This window comes from Anneissia japonica, unplaced genomic scaffold, assembly GCF_011630105.1.
Source record: "Anneissia japonica isolate Jap-2015-1 unplaced genomic scaffold, ASM1163010v1 scaffold1949_len687591_cov173, whole genome shotgun sequence".
Lineage (NCBI taxonomy): Eukaryota > Metazoa > Echinodermata > Crinoidea > Comatulida > Comatulidae > Anneissia > Anneissia japonica.
Window position 1 is genome coordinate 592,001 of NW_022754854.1, and position 13,029 is coordinate 605,029.

Consider the following 13,029-nt stretch of genomic DNA (forward strand, 5'->3'; position numbering starts at 1 on the left):
AGACGCCCTCTGTTGCTCATTTTTACAAAATTGGATAAAATATATATGTATAGATGGCGTCCTTCCGAAATCAATTATGTTATTGTGGTAAGGTATCACAATTAAATGTCAAACAAATTTCATTATATAAAAAATGAGTTGGTGAGTTATTTTTGCAATGAAAGTCAGTTAAAGATAATGTATAACTTATTCCCGTAAAATGTAGCTGTAAGTCTTAGTTTTTAACCGCAGAAAGACTGTAGCCCACTAGGCCTACCTGTCAGGCTAGCTAGGCTAGGCCTTAGGCCTAGGCCTATGTCTAGTTTGTTGGCCTAGCCTCCTAGGTCCTAGCCTAGGCCCTACTACTACAGGCCTAGCCTAAGCCTTTCTCAGTTTTATCAGGGAGAAAGTTATAGTGTGTATTTATAGTCAGTTTAACAACTCCTCCTGGTTTTATTTAGGTCTAATCTAGCCTAGGCCTGCGAATTGTCCATACCACCACGAAATATTGCAATTTTACCTGCGCGCAGGCTTCTTAGATACATCGTAGCCTGATATAAACAATCTAAGTAAGGCTACACGAAGCGAACCTACGAAGCAAAAGCATATTGTTTATTTCTATGTGCAGAAAGACTGCTGTAGCTTACTGGAATAAACAGTGTATTGCTTGATAATTTGTGAATGACAAACACGAGTTTGAATTTAAATTAAAGTATGGAGCTGTTTTTCAATAAGAAAAACGTACCTTGACTTCATGGGAGTCTCCTCCTCCACTGTCACGACAGGAACTTGTTTGTACTGCTGTATTATTTTTTTAATTAATTAGCCTAGGTCTAGCTTATTTTTTATTTACAATAATTTTACCTCAAGTTTAAATGTCAAAAAATGATGTCCTCAATGACAATACACACATTTGAAAAGATTGTTCATCAAATAATATTTTGTAGTCTTGATTTAGTAAGATAAATAATAAATATAAAGGAGAATTAACGTCCGTTGGTTGTAAAATTACTGAATGTCACATGGAAAACCCAATGGAAAATTAAACTTAGCCAGCATCAGACGTCAGAGTGCGCGCCAATCAGAACACAGTAAAGTGTGTTAAAGGTTAACCTCGTGGCAAATTTTGAAAAGCTGTGAGCGCAAAAAATGAAGTAAATGCGGTCTCGCATGACTAGCCTTAGTTCGGCAAGGTAGCGATTTCTATACTTCCATTTAGTATTGGATCGCTTTGCAGGTTCTGCTTCAAATTATGGTAAACAATAAACAACGTGATCTGTAGAAATCGTAATAATTTGTACATCAGTATTATTAAGAAGAAAATTCCTACTACCAGAACAATAATATCTGATCAAAATTCTCCGGATTGGAAAGTTTACCAGTATAATTACCGTCTGCTCTCCTCCTCTATAGGGGAAAATGTAGGCCGTACGTAGGCCTATGACATCGAAATTCGAACATACTGAATGCCCACTAGGTTACCTAGCTAGCGAACTAAACACAGTTTTAAAATATGATCAATCTAATTAATAAGGTAGGATATAACAAAACAATAGAGTTCTAACATTGTTTATTAGTAAATTGCAACATTGCTCACGTGTTGAAAGCTGGTAAACTATATTTCAATATTGTTTACGCATTGTTTATCAGCCCGACGATCCAGCTTACGATCATTGCAAAGCTAATTAAAATAACAATGACCTTCATAGTGGCTCGTCGCTACGTTCAAAACGTACTTACGAGCAGATTACGAGAGGTTACGAGCAGATTACGAGAGGTTTGCGCAGATAAGAAGCTATAATTTGTGTCTGTACTGTAGATACCTAATATTATAATAAATAGTACCACTGCCAACACACCTACACTATTCTACATCGCCAGAATGTATTGTATAGCAATAAAGGCCTGTACTGCTTTCTAGTCAAAACGGCAATACATTTTGACCAGAATTGCAATGGACCAAAACGGCAATAAACCAAAAGAGTGTTAGACCTAGTTAGGCCTAACTCGTATATAGCTCCATTTGATGGTTTTATAGTTTATAACTGTGTGACTAATATAAAAGCATTAAAAGGTACAACTCAAGTAAGATTAACAGACCATTCTGATTCAATTTTTTTGATATGTCATCAGTTCAATTTATTTCACATCAGAATATTGTACAAACAAAACAGAAAAAATCGCACAAGGCAGGATAAACAAATATAACAATAAAAGATAATGCAAGGATGATGGCCTAATGAAAGTTGAGATAAAAATGGAAATTTTATCTCCAATTTGGTCATAACAACCAATTATAAACATGAAAATGTACAAAGTACAGTAAAAATTTTAATATATATCGGGCCAGTTTAAAGACGATTCGACTTGCTCTTGGCATTGATTTTGCTCCTTTGCCATTTTGGTCTATCCCTACTGCCGTTTTGGTACTTGTCATTGCAATTTTGGTCTGTTGCCATTTTGGTACATCATTGCCGTTTTGGTTCATTGCCATTTTGGTTATTACCGTTTTGGTCATTGCCATTTAGTTTATTGCCATTTTGACCTGCTACCCCTGCGCAGGGAATATACATTATCCTTGGCACAAAAACTTGACCTAGAAAACCGGAAGCACATTTTGGGAAAATAAGGTGACAATTTCGCGCAGATTTTGCCGAAAATTGGGCTTTGACAGTGACCTAATCTTAATTTATAAACAATGTATTATGCAGTAGGAATCAGCGCAACCATTTTTCTAGTGATTTTCCCTGCAGATTTGAGCTTGTTTTTGAGGTATCATTCGCGCAATTAAAAAACTTTACTACAGTATATGGCTACATCATATTCATAATGGTAGTCCGATCATTTCAGTCGCACTTCATGTAAAACTATACAACTACTAACTACTGCCTTTGCTGGGATAGCTGCAGTATACTTCTTGCCTTGTACATGTAGGCTAGGTTCTGTCTGTAGGCCTGGGGCCCTAAGCTAATTATTTGTTTAAATTAACTTCACTTGCCTTTGTGGCATCAATCATCATTCAGTATTCATTATAAAAGTCAGAGAATGCAAATTTAAATTTCATATTGCACACTTCAGTTTTTTTGGTTTTTTTTGCTTTGTGATGTTGGTATAAATTAGCTAATAAAGTTATTCATGCAGGTGATAAAAAGCAGAATATATAATGTTGTTTTATGATGCAATGTTCTTGATAAATATGAATTGATAAAACATTAAAACATCAAATTGTGTGTATTTGTACGTAGCAATCCAAATGGTTGCTTTAGGGTCATGGTTTGGCCTACTGTAGGCTTAAATGCATGAGAGAGACCATATACATAAGGATTGGTATTTCTGCTGTATATTCAATGGAATATTCTTCAAAATAGTATTCACACTAATTCTGAAGAGGACATTTATTTAATAGAAGTTTAGTACCTTCTTTTGACTAGAAAAGGTTATTGAAACACAAGCTAGCTTCATCAGGATTTTTTATAAGAATTCTACTATTGTACTGTATTTTTATCTTTTTCAAGGTTTTCGTTTAGTCGTTTGTCAACACCGAAGAAGACAGTAATCACAAAAGGAGTAAGTAGAATACGAGACATGACACTGGCTACTCACACTGTATAGGTTAAGTGTGGGTGATGGTGCTAGAGAAGCTACAGTATATATGATTTTACCAAATTTGTTCACTTAATACTGAATCATAAATATTAATAAGATTGTGTGAAACTCTAGGCTACTATAAGGGTAGAAGAACTATAAGTGATAATCAGTGATAAAGAAAAATTGGGGAAGCTTATCAATATTCACTCAAAATAAGCAGTGGTATAACAACAAATCAGGGGTGGGGAGGGGGGACCAGAAAGTGTTGGTGGCCTTGTGTTTTAGTAGTCGATATAGAGGTGTACCAAAATTGCCCGAGAGGCAATACCAACCGCTGGTTTTGGGTGAGTTATACCGGACTGTAATGTAAAGGCTCTGTTAGAAGAGTGCTGTATATTAGTAAGTGAGGTCCCAAGGCTTCACTCCCACTAGAGTCCATAGGCTGTACGCCACTGGTCCTAAGTCAAATAAATCAAGTTAAGCTGTAGCTTGGCAAGTTTAGATGTTGGCCTTGGTTCAAATCCTACACTACACCTAATGCTCTGTTCACACTATCAACTTTTATTTGACAAAAAACTTTTGTATGCCCATATATAGTCATGATGTGCCTATATATGGTCATGATGGGATGTCATCATGACCATATTTAGGCATGTCACATGTTTTTGTCAAAGTTTGATAGTCTAGACTGGGCTAGGAGAAAGCAGTTTAGCCTATTCGGCTAAACTGTGGCGATCCGTTGGTCCCTGGTTCAAATCCATCCGCCTCTCTCCTTGTGTTCCAGCTGGAGATCTCAAAGACAAGTTAGGATAGCACACTATCTTTTGGATGAGACATTTAAACCATTGGTCCTGTGTGAAGTATGGCCCATGTACATGTTAAAGAATGCATTTCACAAGAGTAGAGGATTGTCTCCCAGTGTACTGGCCAATTCACCACCAGAAGGATCCATCTGTGAAAAAAACAAAATACTTGGGTGCTGGCCTACAAAAGGCATGCTAACCTCTAGGCCTAGGTTGGCAGATCAGACAAAGTAGGCTTAGGCCTACCCAAAGACTATGTACAGCATCCAACTAATAGGCCTAAATATTGTTTTAATATATTGCCTAGGCCTACAGTATGTCTTTGATTTTTTTTTCTGTATGTATAGGCCTACACACATGATATGCCTACTTACTGTAGCCTACTGTAGTCCTAATAAGAATGAGATAAAATATAAAATTAACTGACCTTTTTCAAGAGGGGGAAATCCTTGAATTTTGAAGAACTTAAAAGTCATTAAAAGACACTCAGAAGTCAGAAAAGCTCATTTCTGGCCATCCAAGAACCAAAATTTCCCCAGGGGAGGACTCCAGACTCCCCTTTCTCTTTTGAGTTTTTTGGAAACATTTTGAACCCACTCCTTCAAATTCTGGATGCGCCTCTGATGTTTTAGTATACCACAGACGCCCAACAAGATACCTGAACAAATAAGCTGCCAATAATTCCAAAATCTCTAATTGCATTTTAGGAAGAAAAAGCATTTGAGGATGAAGTACAAAAAATTGAAGTGTAAGTTGCAGGTCTTTTATGTATGCTACTGTATTTTCTATCACTAAAAATATCTGCAAACTACTGTATTTAATATTACTAATCAAAATTTATGTTCTTTGTAGCACTAACGAAGGGTAAATTTACCTTGCTTAAATTTTAACACTGTTTGAATTTGAATTTGAATATGCAAATGTTTTAAGATCTTGTGCATGCATGGTCAGTGTCATCATTCGTAGATACATTCTTTGAAAAGTACAATGATTTGCATGGTATTACCGTAAGTGCTCAGGCTATTGTAATAAGGGGGTAATGGGGGACACGAAGGTGAAGTGGGTGTGCTCGATGAAAAAGTGAGGGTGGGAGGGCTAACTGGCAAAAAAAGGTGGTATGAAACACTTATTGAATTTTGTTTACATAATATTTTATGGTGATCTTTTATAATAACATTATTTTGCGATTTTTATTTCATGAAACCTGACACACTGGTATACGCAACTGCTATTAAAATTCGTTTAACTGTTAATATTAATATAAACAAATCTATTCTACTAATCTCTTTGTCACAGCCTTGATGAAGCTACCAAGAAGTTATATAAAGACATGAAAAAATGCATAGACAGCATGGCTCAGTTGTCTAAGTTACAGTGTCGTATAGGACAGGATTTAGCTGCGAGCCCACTTTTAAATACAGAGGATGATTTCAAAGAGTTTGAAGAAATGTATGCAAGTATTTCAAGTGTTGACGAATTTATGGTTCAATTTGTAAGTTGTACAAAGTGTTTGATCATAATTAACCATTAATCAGTATCATTGTCATTGTTATTATTATCATCCTAATCAGTATCATCATCAATATCATCATCACCATTTTCATAATAATAATAATAATGATAAAAATTAATAATGATAAGATTTATGAAGTGCACAAATCCAAGGCACTACAGGATAAAAGGAACCAAAAATTACTGTGAACTCTACTAAAGCTACAAGAACAGAAACACCACACCAATGCCATCCCTGCACTGTTTACAGGCAATTTAAGTAAAAATGTATATTGTTACCAACATTTTCAATATAAACTATAATTTCTCTCCACTTACGACAAATACTGGTGATTTACCCATATGGGTGTGATATGACATCATCGTGCCTGTATACAGTATGGGAAAATCACAGATATTTTTCGCAGAAAGTTTGATGAGTGGACGGTATTTCATTCAGTCAACTTGTTTCACTTCAGAATGAGAATGCGCAGCGCTGCATGATAGATCCAATGAAGAAGTTCAGCGCTATATTCCCTAGTGTGTATTCGGCCATTAGAAAACGTGAACAGTTGCTACAGGAATTCAGAAAAGCTCATGCTAAGATGGAAAAATATCAAGAAAAAGAACGGACTGGTCCCAACATTGTTAAATTTGAACAGGTAACTGTATTATAAAATGCTTCTTATAAAATGTTTTACTCCATATTTTATTGTTTAGGCCACAAAATTCTGTGTTGGCCATGTTTTGGAAAAAAATTGGTAGGTCTGTAGGAAAAGGTTTTTTTGGTAAACATAAGAAGCAAGACGAAAAAGATTTTTTGTTAAATCAAGTTTTTGAAGGAATGCAAAGTTTAAAAGAATCAATTAAACTGCGAGTATCTGGGGGCAGATTATTCCACAGTTTAATTGAGCAGTATTTGAATGTTTTTACCCAAATTCATTGTTCCATTTTGCTAAAACTAATGTATTTTTTTATTTGCTTCTTGTGTTTAGACCGTGATAATTATTCATTAGTTCAAAGAAATTATTTAAGTACTCGGGAACTGTGCCTGTAGTGTTAAACATTTAAAAGTCATTGTTAGTATATTTTGTTCCCATCATTGAATTATTTACATACTTCCAATTTAGAGATTTCATAAAATTGTCTACAGGTGTTCTGATATCAACATATAAAATAATTCTGGCAAGCCTATTTAATAATACTTGTAGTGAGTTGAGCTACTGTACAATTGGACCAAACAGAACTGCAGTAATCAAAAAGTGGCATTAAATGGCATTAGCGAAAAGTTTAAGAGAAAAATAAGGAATAAAACTTCTTAATCTTCGAATCACTCCAATACGCTGGGAAATCTTTGAACATACATTTTCAATATGCATGTTCCAAGTGAAAAAACTATCAAAAGTGATGCCTAAATGCTTAACTATCAACCATATCAACTAAGTTACCATTAATTGACAATGAAATATTCAGAAAATTTTGGTAATTGGATTTGGAACACTTAATTGAGAGTACATACTATATTACATCATGCCTTGATATCTGGTATTGTCAAGAAATTATTTAACCAAATTTTTTTAAATTTAATAATTACAATTTTAACATTCCAATCATTTATATTAAGCACTGAAGCCCCGAAAAATGTTATGTGCTCCATGGTAATTTACAATGTACAACTCCACAACCATTGGCCTGAGTGGTTAGGCTGGTGTGCCATAATCTGAAGCCATAACATCGGCGCTGGTTCGAGCAGCAAGCTTGCCTATTGTCCTGGTAGTAGACAGTAGCGTATCTAGAAGTCTTGAAATTTGGGTGCTGGTGAAGTGGGGTGCTCAGTGATCAGTAGAGGGACACTACTTCGCAAAATAAGATGATTTTAGGTATTTTTTAACAACTTGACCCTGATTTTGGGGGGGTGGGGTAACTGGAGGAACAAGAGTAATTTTTGGAGGGGTGTGCGTCCCTGCGCACCCCCTAGATACGCCACTGGTGGTAGAACACGTCTTCTTGGATACGAACTATGAACCGTAGTCCCAGTGTGCACAATTATTGGCTTCTGTGCTCTTTAATGAACCGAAGTACATCATTCGAGAAAAGTAGTGGGAAACCCCAGTTTACTGGTCTGTATAGCCTTTGTGGTGGATGACGAAAGTTGCTAGAACCAGTTTACTAGGTTGCATAGATAACAAAGTGACCCCTTAGGGGCGACTAAAGCTACTGAACTGGCTATAACGCCACACATCAATTTACATGAGCATCTAGTTTGATGGATACCAGGGCGCTATGCAAATATACATTGTTTATCATTACGATTTCTGTTATATTTTTATTAATGCTATATTAATGTATAAAATAAAATTTGTCTTGCGCAGGCTAAGAAAGCTTTGAATGCAGCGAGAGTGGAGTACGAAGCAGAGCACACGCAGTTGATGGAGGAGCTCCCGCAGTTCTTTGATGGCAGGATAGCTTACTTCCAGCCTTGCTTTGAGGCCCTCATTAAATCACAAGTTAACTATTACACAGAGTGCTTTCATATATATGCTGAACTTGCAGCGCATTTGAAAGGCGAGGAATTTGCTGTTATTGATGATGAGAAATATGAAGTTATCTTACAGCAGAAGTTGTCCGATATTCGTGCTCTTTCCATTGTTATAGATGATTAAAGTCGGAATCATGGATGAAAATTGTTGAAAGGACTTGTGGGTAAAAGTTGTTTCCAGTTTTTATCGACCCAGGTTTTAAACCAAACGTAGAAAAAAAGGAAAGGAATTGTAGGTAGAAGTTGGAACGTTGTATGTAAGAAGTAGAAAATGTTTGTTGATAAGAATTCTGTTCTGAAAATTTGAAAGGAATTTTTTTTAATGTAATAAAGTGGAAAGTATTTGTTTTAAAAAAAAAATTTTATGAATTGTTGGTAAAATATTGGAAAGGAACTGTTAAATTAAAAATGTTGTGAAAACTAAATATGTAATAAAAATATTTAATAGTTTGATAGAGGTAATGTTTGTTTTGAATTGGTGCAATAATAATTTTAACAAAGATAGTTTTTTTCAATTTCATATCCAGCTTTAATAATTTTAAAAATAAAAATTGTATTTAGTGAGCAAACTGTATGCATTAGAATTTTGTTATGTTTAAATATTATTAAATTTAGACTGCAAAATATATATTCAGATGTTTCTTTAAACAAATAGATATAACTGTGGCATGTTCAATAGATTGGATTTTATAAAATAGAATAGTGAAAATTGTAATTATGATATACTGATTTTAAGCCGTTCATTGAAAGATCAATCATTTTAAATCGTCTACAAAATGTTTTAAAACTGACTATAATTAGTTTTTTAATTTAGAATGGTGTTGCTTCAGAATTGTTTACATAATAGGATCAATTAACACAAAATGTATCTGAATTACCATTTCACACCGAAATATTCTAGTGTAATATGTTATAGCTCTAAATGTTAGATTGTCATATAAAACTAATTATTATTATATAATATATATATATATGTGTATATATATATATGTATATATATATATACGTGTATATATATATATATATATATGTATACATTGGTCGACATGTGTTCAAATAATAAAACAATAATAATGATGCAAAAACACTGAGTTTCTGCATTATTATATATACATAAATCACCAGAAGAAACCACAGAATTGGTAAAAGTTTGTTGAAGTGTTTGTGTGGGTTTGTGGTTAAATGTACACTAAAACTGGAAGTAGAATAGGTTAGTAGAATTAATATATCCTCAGACGTACAGTGTGTAGGTTAAGTGAGACTTTTTTTATACCTTCTTTAGCTAACCCACCGACTGATTTCAAATAAAAATAAACTTTTATTTTCGGCCAATTAGTGCACACGCCTCCACGAAAAGTGGAAATTTCAGGAAGAAAAATAAATTTTTCTTGAAATCTCCAAAGGTATGTATATTTCTTCCTAAATATATAAATTTGAAGCATTTAACCATCCTATTTTACATTCACAAATGAAATTTTATTATATTTTTTTATTTTCTCGTCTGTCTGGATGAATTTGGCAGAAGTATTTGCTAAATAAGAAAACAAAATTTTTTTTTTTTATTTGACCCCCCCCCCCCGATAATCTAATAATTCGAAACAAGGAATAAAAATAATTCTTGCCTTACGCATTACGTGTGTTTCATCGGTTGCGTATGAACATGCTCAGTGTTGATATTTGTGTTCTGCTCTAATCAACCCAGCAATTATGATCCTCTCTCCCTCTCTCTCTCTCTCTCTTTTTGCACCCCCTCCCCATTTATCACTCGCTCTACTCCCTATTATTTTCCATTCCTCAAGGAAGAACTATGTTCTCATAGAATGAGTATCCACTATCCAGGATTGAAGGAATTTTGTGAAAGTATTGTACAAGAAGATAATGAATTCAAAAATTCATTGTGTATATCATTCCATAGGTTAATGTATATGAATTGTTTTACCTGTCCTATGTAAAATATAATAAACTAAAATTATCGTAAAAAATACAATTATCGTAAATTTTTGGAATTATTTTTTGTGTTCTTATCTAAATAATAAGCAATTTCACTAATTCATGACCATCTAAGCATAGTGTGTTTCACTGTTGACATTAAAAATGCTTATTAACGTTAAAAGTATAAAATATTTTAAATATACCGTACTCGCGTGAATAAGCGCTAGGGGGCTTAAAATATTTTTTGGCACTTTTTGAGGGCCGCTTATTCAAACGGGGCGCTTATGAAAACAGTGGAAATTGAGGGGCGGGGGGCTGCTTATGGAATAGATGAGAATCGAGGGGTTCTTATGAGAAGTTATTGAATTTAAGAGGCACTTTTTGAATAAAAAACGATTATATAAGGACATCGGGAAACCGCAAATTATGAACGGTTGTGCAGCGGAAAAGATACTGTAATCTTCCAGAGAGCATGGCTCATCATGACCAGAATGTTGTGAGTAGCCTATTTACATAACAGGATAGCAAATGAAAATAGTGGTGGTGGCGGTGGTAAGCTTGTTGGCCATGGGCCGATTGAGATAAGCAGGATGACATTATCATTGCAGGTTTTCTTGAAAGCAGTGGCGGCGCCAGCGGGGTGGCGGGGGCCTTAAGCCCCCCACCGGACAGGTCAAGCCCCCTGCCGGACAGAGCTCGTCGGGCAGTCAGACCATAAAGCATATAAAAATAGGCCCACACCAAGCCAACACATGTCTGTCACAGTCTGAGAGTGCCATTTTCGGCCATCTAGAGGTTGATATTCTTTAAAAAAAATCTCATTTTGGAGGGGGAACACCCTCTCAACCCCTTCTCCCAGCTCGAGCCTACGAGCTCAAGTCCCCCCTGTCGGACACCCCCCCCAGAAAATATATCCTAGAGCCGCCACTGCTTGAAAGCTCAGATGAGAATGTGTTATAGGTACAAATTGTCGGAAAAGAAGTAGGACTAGGCCCAGACAAATGTAAGAAGATAAAAGTTGGAAAGGACTCTGGGGAGCTCTCATCTGTCCAAGAGAAATATCCTCATTTTGATGTTGACCTATAAAGGAGAATGTGATTCCACTCCGCAGCTCAAATCATGCCAACATCCACAGTCCCAGGATTAATTATTGGATTATTGACTTGCTTAAAAAAAAATCACACATGATATTATTGAAAGGGCGCTTATTCAAACCAAGGTAATTCAACAAAATTTAAAAAAAATTTAAATTGCCTTGTTCAAACGGCGCGCTTAAGTAAATTTTCACGCTTATTCCAGAGGGGCGCGAGTACGGTAGTTGCTCATTTGGAGTGACAGATCGCTAACATCCTTGTTGGGAGGTTGCTACAATTAAGTTGACACCAGAACTGGGTGTAAATTCGCCACTAAAACAATCATATAACACCGTAGTAGGGAAGCGGTTCCCGAACAGAATGAGCAATTTTGTTGTGTATCAATTGGCTTCTGGAATCTATTTCTTATTTAAAATTTGAAGTTATTTAATCAGGGGCGGATCCAGGATTTGAAAGAGGGGGATGGAGAAGGTTTCAAAATGTTCCAGAAAAACGAAAATGAAAGGGGGGATCCGGGGGTCCTGCCCAGGGAAAATTTTAATTCCTAGATGGCCGGAAATGAGCTTTCCCGACTTCTGAGGTGTCTTTTAATGACCTTTTATTTCTTCAAAATTTGAGGTTTTCCCTCTTTTAAAAAAAGGTCAAGAAGTGATTTGTATCATTCTGAGTCATATACATAGAGAAAAAAAAAACAAAGACATAGCTAGGCAATATATTATTATACTCCAACAATATTGAGTAGGCCTAGTTGGATACGTAGTCTTTCTTCCATGGATTACCGTATGAACCGATTGAAAGCTAGTTGGGCTAAGCCTAATTTGTCCGATCTGCTACATGCCTAATTGGTAGGTTAGCATGCCTTTTGTAAGCCAGGACCAGTAGTATTTTGTTGTTTCTTCACAGGAAGGGGGTTTGTCCGAACCCCTTGAACCCCTGGATCCACAGTTAATGGAGCCGTATCTGCTTTGCATCGCGCTGGAATTGTTAATTTCGTGACGCACATGACAATTTATAGGTTCTCCGTACCCGTCGGGCAAGCCTGGATGGATCCCCTGCCCGGTCCCGTCGTCCAACAACGCCACTAAAATAGTTCGATCCGCGGCCCGTACGCAGGATTTTTATTAGGTGGGTGCGAATTTGTAGAGATTGGACCAAAATTGGAAGGGGGCGCTTAGGGGAAGGGGATCCTGCAGGGATCGAGGGGGCGGAGCTCAGGCATTTTTGATAATTTTAGGTCTTAGTTAATCGATTTCTGAAGATGCATAGGCCCTATACGGTTTTTCAGTGGCGGAAATTTCAAGAGGGGCCTGGGAGAGACTTTCACACTATGGGGAAACTTTCACAGATGAAGGAAATACCACCTCATCCCCACCATAGTTGAGTCTGAGGGAAGAAAATTTAATATCCTTGCACTCTCATACAATTTGAAAATCATTTTCTTTTTTCCCCTAATTTTTGTTTTCTTTTCTTTTTTTTAATAATGAGGGGGGACTAAATTCAGATGGGCTTCTTGAATCCCCCACTGTCAGTGGCGGATTTATGAATTTGATATAGAGGGAGGAAAGGGAAGGAATTTTACAGTTGGAGTCCATGACACCTCAGC

At 36.0% G+C, this 13,029-nt stretch overlaps 1 protein-coding gene across 1 annotated transcript; it reads left to right on the plus strand.

Moving 5' to 3' along the window:
• The first annotated feature begins 37 nt into the window (after positions 1-37).
• On the plus strand, positions 38-10,387 carry LOC117123270 (bridging integrator 3-like). Its single transcript, XM_033269126.1, has 6 exons — positions 38-141; positions 3,495-3,546; positions 5,078-5,118; positions 5,667-5,862; positions 6,341-6,523; positions 8,234-10,387. The coding sequence occupies exons 1-6, from the start codon at positions 134-136 to the stop codon at positions 8,522-8,524; spliced, it is 771 nt and encodes a 256-aa protein (XP_033125017.1). The 5' UTR covers positions 38-133; the 3' UTR covers positions 8,525-10,387.
• The last annotated feature ends 2,642 nt before the right edge of the window (positions 10,388-13,029 follow it).